Source organism: Python bivittatus, unplaced genomic scaffold, assembly GCF_059951505.1.
Source record: "Python bivittatus isolate LINGU-HERP-01145 unplaced genomic scaffold, Pbiv_v1 ctg000440_np1212, whole genome shotgun sequence".
Taxonomy (NCBI): Eukaryota; Metazoa; Chordata; class Lepidosauria; order Squamata; family Pythonidae; genus Python; species Python bivittatus.
Genome location: NW_028277063.1, coordinates 1,567,582 through 1,584,100, shown reverse-complemented (window position 1 = coordinate 1,584,100; position 16,519 = coordinate 1,567,582). Strand labels below are relative to the sequence as shown.

Sequence of the window (16,519 nt, the reverse complement as noted above, 5' to 3'; positions counted from 1 at the left end):
TTGTTTCTCACAGTGCCATCCTCAGCAGTGAACAGTTCTGGTGTAGTAAAGATTGTTGTGCGACAGGCTCCTCGAGATGGCTTAGCGTCCCCATCACCTGGGCCACAGCATCCACCTATGCGTCCTGTGACACCAACAACTGCCAGTACGTTACCTGGCCTTCCAACAGCCCTCTTGGCACAGCGAGCTCCACTTCCTGTGAACCCAGTCTCATCAGTTAGGCTGCCCAACCAGCCACTGGTACCAGTGAGGGCACCTGCACCAGCTCCCCTGCAGACCCTTGTGAGACCCATGCTGCGAATGATACACGCCTCTAACCCCAACCTGGAACAACATCTGGGTGAGCAGGTCTTAAAGTCACCAGATGGGATTTCATGTACCTAAGAAAATTTGAGAGTTGGATCCCAGTGCCAGCTTCAAATTGATTTTTTTTTAAAAAAATGATTTTATATAGAAAATAAAAATAAAAAAGGGATACGTTTGTATACTAAGCGAAGCCTAACTATAGATATATTCCTGTAACTTTATGCAGGTAAGTGAATGATAAGAAAAAGTTAACCAGATAAATTAGTATATAGAATTGGAATTTTAATAATATTTAATGGCCTTTTTAATATTATTAAAAAGAAAAATTACATACATAAACAGAACAAACAAAAGTAATAAAACAACAGCTTTAAAAAAGGAAAGAAAAAGCAAAAGGAAGGAGTAGAAAGTGGGTGTTTGAATAAAGCAACTCCAATGAAAATGACCAAGTTGTTTGAAAACCCTTTTCCTTGCCCTTTCTAAAAAAAGTATAGTGTTGACAGACCATATATCTCAATAGTTCATTGCTGAAAGTCAGGTTTGTTCTAGTATTCTTTTAGCCATCCCCCATGCATGAAACATCCGCGGTTCTTGATGTTGTTGTGACAGATGCCAAAAGTTGGGGATGCAACCAAGCCGAACACAAATGTCCTTAACCAACAATGGTCTGTCTAAAGTCATGTTAAGCCTATGAAGGTCCATTAAAGTGTGATAAGATCAGTCTAGACTATATGCATCTCCGGCAGCAAGATGATTGAACCCAGCCATTACTTGGCATTTTCTAAGGGGTCCGGTAGAATGTGCACAAAATAGAAATGTGTTTTGTTTCTAGACCCATTCCAGTTACGTTCCAATCTGCCAGAAATAAAAACCAGAACGTGTTTGTTTTTCTGGGTTTTATCCGAAACAATACCTACAGGAATCCCGGAGTGGATTTATAGGGAGAATGGGACAAGGTTGGTGTTTGCGGCCGCCTCTCTCCCCTCCTTCAGAAATAAGTGATACCACTTGTACCTCCTCCACATAGCCTGTTTTCCTGTTCCTTCATGGTTTCAGAAGCTCTGAGTAGGACATTCCCAACCAGCCTACCTGCCTCCTAACCCACCGACCGTCCCTCCCCTGCCTCTCCTTAGCTGCCTCCAATGACCTAGTGCAGCATATGGCACCAGCCTGCCCCACTGACCTTTCAACGTCTTCCTTTCCTCCACAGTGTTACCACGGCTGTGTGAGAGCTGTTCCTCCCCTTTTCATCTTTCACTGCTTCCCCCCTTCACTACTAACATCATAGGCACATACCATTACCCAGAAAGCTCTTTGGCCTTGTTTTTTTCCTGCTCTCCCTCCTTCCTCCAAAGATAATGCTTCAGTCTGTATCTGGGACAGAAAGCTCTGTTTCATTCCATATCTGGACCGAGTATCCATGTTTTGATTTAGGGATGAACCATCTGAAACCAGCTGTTCCGTGTATGCACGGACCATTATACACATCCTTAGTGTCTGATATACTCATTTTCTTTTGGATTAACTGCATGTTACGATCAAAATAAATTCTTTAAAGTGACATTCCACTGATTCACAAAAGTAGACCAAGATCGTTAGTGTAAATTCCATATTTGTTTCATAAATTTCCTTTAGTTCCTTATAAAACTAGATAGCAGAGCCTTTTCTGGCTGTTGTAACAGTTGTGACTTGTAATAACTGGAACTTTAAAGGCAGCAATTACATTGCAAGCAAACAGCCCAGACAACATGTGTCAGAAAGTTCTATTAGGGAAACCAAATTCTGTTATAAGTACTACAAAAGTTTAAAAAACAACTGTGTTGAATTGTTGGAAATAATGTGAAAGGCCTAATTTACTGAACCTTCCTACCTCTGATTTTCCAGTCATTTTTAAACTCAGGACTATCTTGTAATATAAGCTTTTTATGGATAAATATATCTGTGATGCAGTACCAGGATTCTGGTGGTGTCACATAACAACTTTGAGCACCAAGAGGGACTCAGTTCTGTTCTTTCCCCGCAAATAGTGATAAAATAAAGGCTCAACAATAGATCTGAAAGTATAAAAAATTAATCCATTTTCCCTAAAATGAAGAATAAGTTATGCCTTTGGCACTGAATGTTGCTTAGTATCCTATAGAAAGCTGCTCATCTGTAGCTATCTTGGCTCCACCCCACCTTAATATCCTATGTTTCCTTGACATGGTGTGAAGGAATAAAAATAGGAAGATCTTTTAAAATAGAAATCAATCTTTGATTAAATCTATCTCAATTGTCTATTTTACTCTAAATATTCAAAGGAACGCTGGTCCATTTTTCTACATAACTTTTTTCATCTGTCAGAGCTTCCTAGGAATCCTGTGATATGCAAAAAGGATCCTAAAACCTCACTCCCTATACATGTAAAAATTAGAATTGATACTTAAAGGCATCAAATATGTTTTGCTCCAATTTAGAAAGCAATAAGACAAGGCACTAACCTGAGCTTACTAGTGGAGTATGATTAGGAATGGAAAATTTTGACTGATCTATGGAACATGCCATCAGCATATAGATTATGCATTATACTCTTGCCTCCCCTAATGTGATTCCTTTAGTACTTACAGAATTTCTAACTGCACATGTAAAATGTTCTAAAGCTAAATTTAAAAAGAAAAGATGGAAGAGGGCATCTTTGATGAGGTGCATAACATAATATTAACCACTGAAAATACCCTGAATTAAGATTTAATTCTTAAACTCTTTTATTTAAGTCAGTCTAGGCTATAAGCTGTAGGGAATTCATAATAAATCAGTGCCTGTTTCAAAAACTTCCAGGAAATCATATCAAAAGCTTTCTCAGTATCCAAAGAAATAATTAACTGCCAGATTCTGCCTGTTTTGAATCAGTCACACCAATTTAAAAAAGATAATATTATGGAAATGTTGACAATCCTGTATAAATTCAGATTTCCAAATAGCCCTCTAAACAGTGGTAAAACGCTAGTTTTTAAATACAGAAAAAACAGGTGCATTCTTTAGATCATTTTGTAATTGACAGAGACAGGACTTTCCAATTGTATAACAAAATATTTTGCTGTCCTCTTACTTTCCAAAATGTTGGTATATATTTCAAAAGAATACAAGCATCTACAGAAACCAATGAGTCTTCTAAACAAAATCAACATGTGCAATAACTTCAGTCCAAAGAAGGAGCCAAGTGGCACATTACCACGCTCTGTAAAATGTGAGAGAGATTATAGATTTGTCAGCAATCCTCATGATTACTCTTCTGTTTCTTTCACAGTTCCTGCTTCCTCGCCTCCCACAGTTGCTCCATTTGCTATCACCCCAGCTGCCACTGTGACTGTTCCTGCCAACACCTCTCCTACTATGGTTTCCCAAATTGCCTCAAGCCCCATGCCCAAGGAGGAACCGGAGATGTTAACCCTGCGTTCTACTACACCTACACCACCGCCCCTTTCTATCCTGGCCCCAAGGCCTAGACGGCAACCCCCACCCCCACCTCGTTCACCTTTTTATCTGGTGAGTTTCCTGGTTGAGGGACGTGACTTTCAGGTGGACTGGTGGAACAGGATGGTGGAGAGGTGGTTGCTGTGATGTAGGAAGAGGTTGAATACAGTTCTACCTAGTTTGCTTGCTCTGGCCTACAGGAATCACTTGAAGAGAAGCGGAAGAAGCAGAAGGAGGAGCGTCTTGACCGGCTTTTCCGTCTCAATGAACAGCATTGCAACCTTGTGCCCATCTACGGTACTGAAGTGCTACGCTTTTGCACCCTCTTTCCTCCTGCTCCTCCACCTCCACAGGAGGAGGAGGAGGAGGTGGAGGAAAGTGAAGAACGAGCAATAGCAACACAGAAAGTAGAACCAAAGGGTTCGAGTGGGACTCGCTACACCCATTGCTACGCAGCTCAAGTGCAAAGGGGCGCACAGCATCTCGAGGCCTATTGGCAGCGGTCAGAAACCTTGGGCCAGGCTATCCTGACACCCCAGCAACGGATTGAGGAGCTGACAGACATTATAGAGAGGTAACATTTTCCTGCAGATACTTGGCCTTTTTGAAGGGGTGGTCCTAAGGGGGAGAAGCATGAAGAAATCCTTTACTTTTTCAAAATATTCCTGTGAGTTCCAGCTTTAGTCAAATCTTCCTCTCCACTTTCTTGAGGTGTTTATACACCTCCTTAACTGCCCATTGGTCTTTGCAGGTTCATTTTTGTTATGCCTCCTGTGGAGGCTCCTGCTATCACCATGCACACCTCTCATCCTCCCCCAACACTCCTGCTCCAGCAGTCTGTCTTCAAGGAGACATTGCGACAAGAGCTCTCGCCACATGCGAGTTGTCTGCATCGTATCATTTGCAACATGAGGACGCAGTTTCCAGACCTCCGCCTCATCCAGTACGACTGTGGTATGTGGTGAAGAGTAGGGTCTGTTTGGCACCAGCTGGGAATAAGGGCAATGTGTTAGGCTACTTGTAAGGTCAAGCAAATTACATCTGGGTTGGCAGATATATAATTGCCCATTGCTCAGTTTCTCTCTGTTCTTTCTTTTGTCTTCAGGGAAATTGCAGACTTTGGATGTTCTTCTACGGCAGCTCAAGGCTGGGGCCCACCGGGTCCTCATCTTCACCCAGATGACCCGCATGTTAGATGTGTTGGAACAGTTCCTCAATTATCATGGGCATATCTATCTGCGATTGGATGGTAGCACTCGGGTAGAGCAACGGCAAGTAAGTGATAGCAGCTTGTGCCCTTCCTGGAATACTAAGCAAATCCCTGCTAGAGGTGATTTTTTGGAAAATAGAAAATTGAAACTATAAATGAGGAATAGCTTTATTAGGCCAAGCATTTTCTTTAATTGTTACAGTATTTTAGAAGATACAACTATATACTTTATTTAACTTATTCTGAATGTAGACTGTCTTTTCATTGAACTTGTCATAAGGCTAAAATAGTTAAATAAAAAGGGGAAGGATTTGACTGTTGTTAGAGCCTATGTTGTATCAGTTGCATTCTTAAGTAGAACAAGAGCAAGTCTATAGGAATGTAATTTGGCTGTTACTTAGTAAAGTGCATAGGACTAAATTGCAGTGCAATCATGCTGCTTTCTTCCTACCTCATTTATTTATTATTTGTTTAAACAATGTCTGGCTGCTCATCTCCCAGAAGTGATTCTGGGTGGCGTACAAAGGTTAAAAACAACAACCACAGTTTAACAAAAACCAAATATCTGAGGCCATAAACACAGTCCAATTCACAATGAATAACATTAACCAGAAGAGCTTGCCTAACCACGCAGCTCAAGCACCTGGGGGAACAGCTAGGTCTTTAATGCCTTACGAAAAACTGACAGGGTTGAGGCCATCCTAATCTCCAGAGAGATGCTGTTCCACAGGGCAGACACTGCTGTAGCGAATGCATGACTCTGGGATCCAACAATATGGCATTGTTTAATGGAAGGGACCAGGAGCTGTCCTTCCTGCTAGGTCAGGTGGGGCAAGTAAAAACGATGGCAGATAGGCAGTCATGCAAAACAGGTATGTGAACATTTGAAAAAAATTGCCTACATTCAGAATAAATGAATTATCTATCTTGTGGCTTTTTTCTTGGTTGAAATAAAGAAGATTGCTGCATGGGTAAGTGAATAATTGGGACATTCAAAGAGTGGGGGTCATAATGATAGTGATGCAACTTGTGGAGACTCTGTCCTGTAATGGAAGTTTTTTTAACATACAATGTAGTTCTGGGGGGAAATTGATTTTCTAGGTTACCAACTTAAGATAATTGTATCATTTACTCTTAATCTTGTACTGAATATCTGATTCATAAACTTATGTTCCCCTCCTAGGGCTAGGAGGTAAAGGCAGGAATCCCAGTCCAGGATTTTCTTTCTTTCTTTGACTCTGGCAGGCACTCATGGAGCGTTTCAATGCAGACAAGCGCATCTTCTGTTTCATCTTGTCAACACGCAGCGGTGGGGTGGGAGTGAACCTGACAGGTGCTGACACTGTGGTGTTCTATGACAGTGATTGGAACCCCACCATGGATGCTCAGGCCCAAGATCGCTGCCACCGTATTGGGCAGACACGGGACGTTCACATCTACAGGTTAACTAGGCTTTCTGTTCTGTATGTCTCAGAGCATTGGTTAGTCTAATTCAGCCATGTTTACACTGACCGGCAGTTACTCTTCAGGGTTTCAGTCTGCACTTGGCAAATGAGGTTGGAGAACATCTACAAAGCATGGGATCTAGGAGGTTATGCCTCATGATAACAGATAGCTGGGTGCTCCCATTTTTCAGCATTAGCCATTAGAGGGAGCTCTGGCAGCTGCAGAAAAGGATTCATATGTTTAGCAGTTGTATTAAAGCAATTAGGTTATTTTTTAAAAAAGGAGCTTGGAAGTTTCATAGGTTTTCTCTGGTGTAGCAGTAACTTACAGATTAACTCTCTGATGCCTTCTTTAGGTTGATCAGCGAAAGGACTGTGGAGGAAAATATTCTGAAGAAAGCTAATCAGAAGAGAATGCTAGGAGACATGGCTATTGAGGGGGGCAACTTTACTACAGCATATTTCAAGCAGGTAACTATATATCTCTATCTCTATCTGTAACTGATGCAGAACCTCGGTGCTGAGTTGTGTTGTGCCTGGTGCATGAGACAAGGGGTTTGAGGTGGCAGTGCTTTGTTCTTAAGCATCGTAGAGCTTCTTAATTCTGCCATGCTATTCTGAGACATACTTAGTTATGTTAGTCTGCTACAAGAAAGGCAACAAAAGAATAATCAGATGTGCATGGCAAGCAGTTTCTATCTTAAGGATAATTTGTAACTTAATTTCTGTGCTCCTCAGCAAACTATTCGTGAGCTGTTTGACATGCCACTAGATGAACCCACAAAAAAGGAAGGAGAGGCCCCAGTTCTAGTGCAGGAGGAGGAAGAAGATACCATGGCCACCAAGCAAACACAGATTCTGGAACAAGTAGGTTACTTTATTCATAAAGCTGAACATAAGGTATCTGCCCTCCTTTGACAAGGATTGTCATTATTTCTGCCTGGAAATGTCTTCCCTCACAGGCACTGTGCAAGGCTGAGGATCCTGAAGACATCCGGGCAGCCACTCAGGCCAAAGCAGAACAAGTGGCTGAGCTGGCAGAATTCAATGAGAACATTCCTTTGGATGCAGAAGATAGGTCCAGCAAAGAAGAAGAAGAAGAAATTTCTAAGGCAGAGCAGGAAATTGCTTCACTCGTAGAACAGGTACATAAAATCCTGTCTTCTAACCTGAGATGAATGGAAGGCTGCCCCTTTGTTCCGTGGCATATATCTGCTACGACCATATGAAGTTCCTGTTTCCTCTAACATCAAGCAGAGGATTTTTTGAGTTTGTTTGTTTGTTTAAGTGTATATGGCTGCCCATCTCACCATCATGACTCAGGGAGGCCAACAACAATTAAAAAATACAACCAAACAACAGCATAACAATGAATACTTAAATGACACCAGGAGTAAAAAGATAAAAAAACATCCAGAATTCAACATAAATATAAACCTCACAAGTGCTGCCCTACATCCCAACCCCCATGCCCAAAATAATTATAACCACGTGATCTGTACTTTTCAAAGATCCCCTCTGAAGTTTTTTCCATTTTGTAGCTCACTCCTATTGAACGGTATGCCATGAACTTTTTGGAGGCATCTCTGGAGGACATCAGTCGGGAGGAGTTGAAGCAAGCAGAGGTAAATTCCCAATCCCTTGTTGGTGAAACTCTTTTACATAATACCTTGTCAGACAAGTGTGGCATGAAGGGTTCCATGTAACTTTTTTTTTTTTAAAACTGGCTAAATCTTCCAGATTAATGTTGGTCAGCTCCTCAATCTGATTCAACTTCTTTAAAATAGCCGCAAAGCAACCCTCTTCCAGGCTGTTGAGAGTCCCATTTTTTCTGCTCTCTCAACCTTTCATGGAGAGGACAGTCAGCACATTATGTATGTTACAAAATAGGACCTTCTGTAATTTTGAAATATGATGATGATATTTAGCAATTGGTCCTACTGGGAAGGGAAAAAAAAGGTTAAGTCTCTATAGTCGTATTTTCCCTGATGCCTTTGAGTAGCTCCCAGAGTTTGGATTGGGCTAGAATCACTTGCTTAGCCAGTGGTGATTCCCGTTTGGTTCCTACTTAACTGATTTCTCTGTTCCAGGAACAGGTGGAAGCTGCCCGCAAAGATATTGATCAGGCTAAGGATGAGGTGGTCTTTAAACTGCCAGAGGACGAAGATGAGAGTTACCTCCTTGAGGAAGGGTCCAGCAAGAAAAGCAAGAAGGGCAAGATTCCTGGTCGGACACCCTCAGAGAGGACAGGCACACGCATGAGTGAACGGCTGCGTAGCACTCGTCTTCCACCAAGGGATGGGGATAGTGGAGAAGTGGAATCCCCCCAGACTAGGCTGCCCAATCTCCGGCATCCCCGAATTGTGACAGATGAGGAAGATGACAACCTGCCCCAAGTAGCGCAGCACACAAGAAGTGCTGCAGTGCGTAGAGAACTGGTGCGGGAAGAAAAGCGTGCTCAAATTGTCCTGAATACTCGCAGAACTTTGGCCCGTCGAGAAGAGCCGTGGAATAAAGGCCCAACTAGTGGGGAGAGAATGCAGAAAATGCCTCCCCACAGAAGCGAAGCTTTTGGTGACAGGGTTTTGAGAACTAATCTCCATAGAACAGACACCCCATCTGTTGGGGATAAGCTGCTACAAGCTACTCCACAGAAATCAGATCCAGGAGCTGCTGGTGACAGAATTCTGAGAGGCACTGCATCAAAGACAGAGACCTTGCTTCTTGATGAAAGATTACCAGGAAGTGTCCCACAGACATCAGATACCAGTTTGGATAAGGTGCTGAGGCCAAGCCTACAGAAGCCTGAAAAACCTGGGCTGGATAAATTTACATGTAGCTCACCTAAGTCTGAGGTGTCAGGGACTGAGGTAATGGTTCCTGGATTTCATTTGCAAGGCCTGGATGGAGAGGTATTTAAATTAAAAACGGATTTAGGAGAGCAGAAAGCAGAAGAAATTTCCCAGCTCAGTCTGCCAACCCCTGAATTCCAAGCAGCTGAGTATGCTGCATGTATGGAAGTACCAGCATTCCAAGAACAAGACACTCTAGTTGCTGGGAAATTGTTGGCTACACAGACATTTTCTGATGCTGGGAAGGCCATCCTGAATATCCCAGCTATTAAAATGAAAGCAGCAAACCCAGTGCCACTTGTCACTGTGGAACTAACTTATGAGAGCAAACCTGAGGCTGCAGGCGAGATAAATTTACCTTTGATTGAGCAAAAGATGAGCGTACGCAAGCCAGCAGAAGGAGCAGATGTGAGCACTAGCTGCGGTGCTGCAGAACAAGAATCAATCAATTCTGTGGATGAGGCAACCAGACGCGTCTCTATTGAAGAGACAGCAGCACCTCCTGATGACCCCGCTAGGATAGTAACTGAGCCTCTTTCTCCTAAAAGCGCAAAAGACACCACTTGGGAAACCACAGACAGTGCAGCATCATTTATGTTGGACAGTGAAGTCCCCAAGATGGACACCCCTGTGTTTACTTCCCTGGATCACTCTCCAGCTACTAGCTCTCTGCTTCAACTGGAAACTTTGGCCTGCATCAAGGAACAAAATGGCTTGAAAGAATCTCTGAGAAGTGGAGACTTCCCTTCTCCTATTTCAAGTTTGCTAATTGAGCCCCAGCTTGAAATCTTGCCTTTGGGGAGTACATTGCCAATATCAGAGACAGGTGACAACAAAGTCAATAGTCTCGGTGAATCAACAACTCAGAATCAAGGAGTGGTAGGGAAAAAAAATAATGGGGAGGGGCACCAGGAGGCTAGGCTTATAACAGTCTGCCCAGGATCTGCCTCTTCACAGGAGGGTACATCACTTCCAGGAAATTTGTCTTCAGATGAGAGTCTTTCACCGAACAAACCCCCACGTCGTCGAACCAGTGCTGATGTGCAAATTCAGCAGAGCTGTCAAACTCCAGATGGCCCTGCTGCCAAAGTCTTACGCAAGCTGCCAGGACGCCTGGTCACAGTGGTGGAGGAGAAAGAGCTCATTCGTCGTCGGCGTAATCGCATGTGCAAACTGGATTCTGCCCCCAGTGCTGTGATGAGTCTGGGCAGTAGCTCAGCACAAAGCTTGTCGGAGCCAGAGATTTTGCCTTCTCCTAAACCATTGCCACTATTGCGTGACTTGCCTGCCCGTCGAAGAATTGAACTGGAGAGCCGGGCAGCAGCCAAAGAAAGAGATGATGGTTCAAAAGGAGAGCTGCTCGGTAGTATGTCCTCTGAGCCTGTCAAGCGCAAACGGGGACGTCCTCCCAAGAACAAGTCACCGGATCAGCAGAGTCCAGGGTTGCTCCAGCCCTTCTCTGAGCCAGCTCTGGAGATCAGCTCCCAAAGAAAAGCGCCAGTGAGGAAAATACCTGAGGGCCATCCACGGACTAAATCCCCAGAGCAGAAGGTGCCTGAGACCTCCTCCCCCAAGAGTGAATCTCCCAAGAGTAAGACAGACAGTAGTGAGAATGGTGACTCCCCTGTGGAGAAGCGAAGGCGTGGCCGGCCTCCTAAGGCACGGCAGTCCCCCATCATGCCTCCCAAGTCTCCTGCTTCTGAAGTGCTGCTAGCCCCATCCACAAAACCTCAGACTGTAGAGCTACCCCTTAAGGTGCAAAAGAAGCTGCAGAAATCCCCCGAGCCAATCTCTGTAACAGAGGCAACATCGAAGATTCATGAGTCGCTAGACTTGCATCCCAAAATGGCCATCTCAAAAACCTCTCCTAAAGCACGGAATCGAATGTCACTGCATTCTAAATCCATGTCAATGTCTAAATCAACCTTGAAGGCACGAGAATTGCTGACCACTTCCCCCAAAGCGCTTTCCAAATCATCCACCGAAGTGTGTGAACCCCTCGCTTCTTCCCCTAGAGGGGTCTCTGCAACAGAAACTTCACTGGAGATGCAAGAGCCACCTTGTCTACCCCCTGTGTCATGCTCGCTACCCAAAGGTACCTCTAGTTCCCCAGCAGCAAATTCTCCACCTAAGCGGAAAAGGGGTCGTCCCCCAAAGAACCCATCTTCTCCTCGGGTGGAGGTGGCACAGCCTCCTGCCTCAGCCTCTGACCAGGAGGCCTCTCTGGAGAAGCACACCCCAGCTCCTCCTGGCCGCAAGCGACGAAGGCGTAGGAGAAAGGATGACCTTGGCCCATCGTTGCCTGGCACCAACCAGAGCTCCTCGGAGGGTGAGGATACTCGACCACTCACCAGACTTGCCCTGCTCAAGCGGGAGGAAAAGCCAGAGTCTTGCAGTGGGGCTTTAGTTCAGCCCTCTCCAAAGCACACTGTCACTGAGAGGGCTTCATCTGCAGAGAGTAGTACTTGGGAGCAGCCTTCTAGCGACACCCCTACCCGCTCAACTCGCCTGCGGCCTGGCTGTCTTGTTCCACCGCTGGAACGGGAAACCCAGCGACGGAAGCGGCGCTGCTCCTTGGAGGGTAAGCGGGTGAGCAACAGCAGTAAGTCACCTGCTTCCCAAGTCATCTCTGAGCAGGAGGGTGGAGAGTCGGAGTCTTCTCTGAAATCCTCCTCGGAGTCAAATAGTTATAAGTGTATCCAGCAGCCGAAGCGCCAGTGTTATGACTCGGCAAGGGGGCACGGTCGAAAGAGGGGCCAGCATCACCACAGTGGGATGGCCGACCGCATCCTCCGTAGCGCAGTTAAGCCTGCCGACGATACCCGATCGGCGTCCTCCCCGATTCCCCCCAGGAAACCAGGCCCTGCTTCTGCTTCCTCCTCAGCTGGGGGGGTCACTGGAGCACTCTCTCCCTCAACAACCCCTTCCTCCACTGCCCCGGTTACCTCTTCGCAAAGTAACAGAGGCCGCAAGCCCAAGACGTGACCACAGCGCGAGATGTTCTGCTGTTATTTCTCTGCGGGGATGGCTCAGCAGCCATCTCTTTTCCCGCACATACAGTAAGCAGCTCTAGTCCCCACCCTCCCTTTGCTCTTATTCCTCCCGTTAACGTGGGGGCAGCTAATGGGGCTCCCTGCATTCCAGTCTTGACTGTTGGAGTACTACTTGAAAGGAGGAGGACCGTGAGCATGGCTCTTCATTCCCAGGTGCTTTTCTGGGAGCAGGCAAGGGGCACTCATGCTGATGTCGCTATGTGTAGCTCAGTTGCCCCGCTGTGGGTTGTAGTGGCAGGGCCAGCACTTTTGCAATGAATTCCGCTACTTCCTGACCATGGGGAGAGGGGGTGGGGGAGTAGCTTCATAGAGTTGTTGCCCCTAGAGTAACACTACAGGGCACCTGCCATCCCTAAATGCCCCAATGCTTTGGGAAGTCTCGCCCAGGCTTTTGATAGGCGCTTGTCACGTTTTGGGCCTGGGTGTTCCTCTGTCCTCTTCCCTCCCCCCTCTCTCCCAAGTCCTCCAGAGGATGCCCTCCCGATTTATAAACACAATTAGCTCTTACTTTTTTAATGGCTTTGGGTTGGTTTTTAAATGACAGTGACCAAATGCTAGGTCCCCTTTTCTGGCTACCCCTTTTGATTGTCTCCGTGCTTATTCCATTCACAATGTAGGGCCCCTTTGAGGCATGAAGAGGTGGGAAAGTTGACTCCCCAAAATGGAGGGCAAGGGAGGAGACACAAGACACAACCCAATAAGATTATGTGCTCCTTTTTTGCATCACCACCAAGAGGAAAATGTCTTATTTTAATGATGTCGATCACATCCTCACTGCTCCAAGGACTTTTTTGTCGGTTCATGAGTTGGGTCAAATCCTTCTCCCCTTCCACTCCTCTTGTGTACAGCTCTCATTGTAAAATAGGTTCTTTTGAACATAAACTATGCAAAGGTTATTTTGTATAGGGGAGCACAACTTTCCCTCCCCTCCCCCACTGCAATGGGTTTAGTGGGCAGCAGCAGTTCTCTGGATTTGGGGAGGGGTGCAGTTGGGGTGGAGGGGGAGGTGTTCCCATGGAGCTGTCTTTCCTACTGAAGCATGTTCAGAACTTGTACAGAAGACCGATGTAATCTTTCTTCAGAATAATGCTATGAATAAAGTGTTAAAAGGGGAAAAAACCGCACACCACATGGATTTGTGGAATCTTTTTTTTTTTTTTTAAAAAGATTGTTTTACTTTCTCTGTCTCCATCTCTTTGGAAGGCAGCCTGCTTGGGCACATTGGGTTGGGTTCTGTAAGGGAGCTGGGGGTTGGTGTTTCTCCACACACACTCGTGCTCAGATTCCGCTGATTACGTGGTCTCTAATGCAAGGGGTCATTTGCTGTCATATCCAGTTGGGCAAACTAGAGTCTCTGCTTGCCCTAGTCCCTTGCACGTTTCAAATCACAGCTTAAGTATGGTTTGCAATTGTAGCTTGGAGGCTAAGCCCAATATTTAGTATACCTGCAGTTTAAAATTAAAGTTTGTGCTAAGAAAGGTAGCAAATTGTATCTGAGCTCATTAGGAAGTACCCAAACTTAAAAAGTATTATTTGGGCATAGGAGTGGAAGATTGCAAATGTTGTATCTTATTCCATGTTCTGTATCATGACAGGATTTTCACTGTAACCCAACTTGTTTATTTAGTGCATTTATATCCTGCCACCAAGACTCTACATAAGATTGTGGTGGGATATAAATGTAATAAATAAATAAATTTGGGAAGCAAGAAGGAAGACCAACTGATCCGCCTGTTGTAATTGGACACCCACATCCTTTGTCCATGTAATTAATTTAGAAAGGCTCTCCACATGGGAAGATTTTCTTTCTAAGTAAAAGACACACATCTTGCTTGCACAGAGTTAGTTCATGTGTGGAGGTAGGAAACAGTTCAGAGAAGATAAAGTCTCTCCCCCTACAGTCAGCCAGAACAGCTCGCTTTGTCCTGCTCTTGCTCCTCTTTGCACATCAACTTCCCTACTACTGACAAGCATGACCATCTTTTAGGTAATTGGGTATTAATCCTAAATCAGGTGGGGGGGTCTTTGTTTAGCCTGCAGAAGAGATAACTGTGGGGAGAAATTATCACACTCTTGATCTCTCTGAAGGGTTGGCACATAGCAGAAGAAACGGATTTGCTCTCTTGTCCCACAGGGCAGGATCAGAACAGGTGGGCTAAAATTACAAGGAAGCCCTCTCAGGGTAGGTGTTGGGAAGAATTTCATGACTCGACAAGCTGTCATCAAGTGGAACAGGTTGCCATACAAAGTGAATTCTTTACTTAAGGTCTTTAAACAGCCTGGATGGTTGTTTCTCAAAGATGTGAGTCTTGTCTTGAGCAGGGGATTGTCCCTCCAACCCTGTGATTCTGTGATCCCCCATTAACTGACTAGCAGGACCAAGGGTGGTGATCATGGAAGTGTAGTCCGCATTATTTGGACACTGCAGGTTCGCTATTGTACCAAAGCCTCTTGCTCCCATTATACCAAAATGGAAATATTTAGGTGTCGATCAATAGAATGGTGGTTGGAGAGGACAAGTAGTGGTAGTTCCAGCCCATGTGAGGGCAACAGATTGGAAAAGGCTGGTCTACATGGGAAGGAATGGGGAGAACACACTTCTTTGCATTACCAACCGAGAGCTTAAAAGTCTGCTGGCAACAAATACAACCAAAATTGTTTCAGTGTTCCCTAAAAGGAAATAATAAATATTTGACGCATAGTTTGTTGCAGGCTTTGGAAGGTGTCTTTCTTGCTGCTAGCTTAGGAATGTAGGCAAACCTGTTCCCCCGTCTACGGCATTACTTGGCAGAGGACCTGGTGTGATTCCCCGGTGCTGCTGCTGAGGTGTGCCCTGATTTGGACTTGATGGAGCTATTTCTAAGCTACAGCTAGTTTCCTGTTTTCATCTCTTGATAATCTTATTGTTACTTGCCTGAAAAGACGCGTTTAATATGGATTGTTGAATGGAACTGAATATGCTCACGGCACTGTATGAAATTCCAAGATAAGAAGAAGGGTCCCTTGAGAAATAATTTCTTGCCTCGATTCTTGCTGTTCTGTGTACTGTGTTAATCTGGATTTGAATTTGAGCATATCTACAGTAGGGTAAGTACTGAAGCAAATTAAACGCTTTATTGATAAACAGTGAAAGATGAGAAATAATAAAAGGACATCCATTAATGCGGTGCACAAGAAATTAAGGAGGCAACTTGAATAAGAAAATCATGCCCTCGATGATTAGAGCCTATGTTGTCTCTTCCTTACTCAAGATTATTTCAACTTGTTAAGGCATCTTCGACCAACCTAAATGTTTCCTAGCAGTTGTAAGTCATAAATTGATACTCTAGCCATATTGAGCTAGACATAAAGATGAAACCAGCTCAAGCTACGTTTTTTTTCTTTATGTGTCCTTCAGTTTATAAAAGTGCTGTACAGCTAATGTATACATGTAGTAGTACATCCCTTTCACCTGGGGTAATTTTCCAGTCCCTGCATTTGGATTTTGAAGCCGCAAAAAAGTCACTACCAACTGGGTTATTGTGAAAGTGTGAGCAAATTCAAAGGAAAGAAAGATTTAAAGGCAAATTTATATTTTACCAAAATCAAGGGGCTTTCCAAATACATGTGAGTATAAGATTTTGCATAGCACTGTAGTCTGCACTGTGCTTACCAAGTTCTACTTTAATGTCTATCAATTTCATGCCTTCACCAAACCATACATACATACATTAAAAATTTAAAAATTGAAAGTGGCATGTTGCTAATGTCAATCTTATTTTGGAGAATGCTTGTGGGTGGTTTCTTTGAACATAACCATGATAGGTGACTAGAGCCCAGCTCCACCTGCCTTGAAAAAGAGGAAAGGTCAACTCAGGAGATGGGGAAACTCCTAGAGGAGGGAGGGTGATGGGTAATGTTCTAAACTGGCACTTTGCAGCTGGTTAGAGGTCTCGCCTCCTGGGCAGCCATAACTAAATGAGAAGTATGCAGCTATTTTGCAAAACTGTCCACAACACGCACACATCATAGCAAACTCAGGACTCCTGAGTTAGGCAATGGGATTGAAAATATTTGCAACTGTGTGATCTGGGCAGTTTCATTTTCAGAAGCAAGCACCCCCTTCTTCCCCAAAGTTTCTTGGCTCACCTAGAATGGGTGGGAAGTCCTGTTCTATGGGGGATGATCTGTCAAATCAGTGTGGCAGGCTCCATTTGCACA

General features: G+C 44.5%; 1 protein-coding gene across 6 annotated transcripts in view; it reads left to right on the top strand.

The window, feature by feature from the left end:
• Positions 1 to 15,561, top strand: part of SRCAP (Snf2 related CREBBP activator protein) — a 37,337-nt gene extending 21,776 nt beyond the window's left edge. For all 6 annotated transcript variants that reach the window (XM_025170316.2, XM_088142578.1, XM_088142577.1 and 3 more), the window contains exons 24-34: positions 14 to 340; positions 3,593 to 3,831; positions 3,960 to 4,333; positions 4,511 to 4,713; positions 4,865 to 5,034; positions 6,215 to 6,411; positions 6,771 to 6,885; positions 7,153 to 7,281; positions 7,377 to 7,559; positions 7,956 to 8,039; positions 8,505 to 15,561. In XM_025170316.2, the coding sequence (XP_025026084.1) occupies positions 14 to 340; positions 3,593 to 3,831; positions 3,960 to 4,333; positions 4,511 to 4,713; positions 4,865 to 5,034; positions 6,215 to 6,411; positions 6,771 to 6,885; positions 7,153 to 7,281; positions 7,377 to 7,559; positions 7,956 to 8,039; positions 8,505 to 12,251 (5,768 nt within the window). In that variant the 3' untranslated portion in view covers positions 12,252 to 15,561. The remainder of the gene's footprint in view (positions 1 to 13; positions 341 to 3,592; positions 3,832 to 3,959; positions 4,334 to 4,510; positions 4,714 to 4,864; positions 5,035 to 6,214; positions 6,412 to 6,770; positions 6,886 to 7,152; positions 7,282 to 7,376; positions 7,560 to 7,955; positions 8,040 to 8,504) is intronic.
• The last annotated feature ends 958 nt before the right edge of the window (positions 15,562 to 16,519 follow it).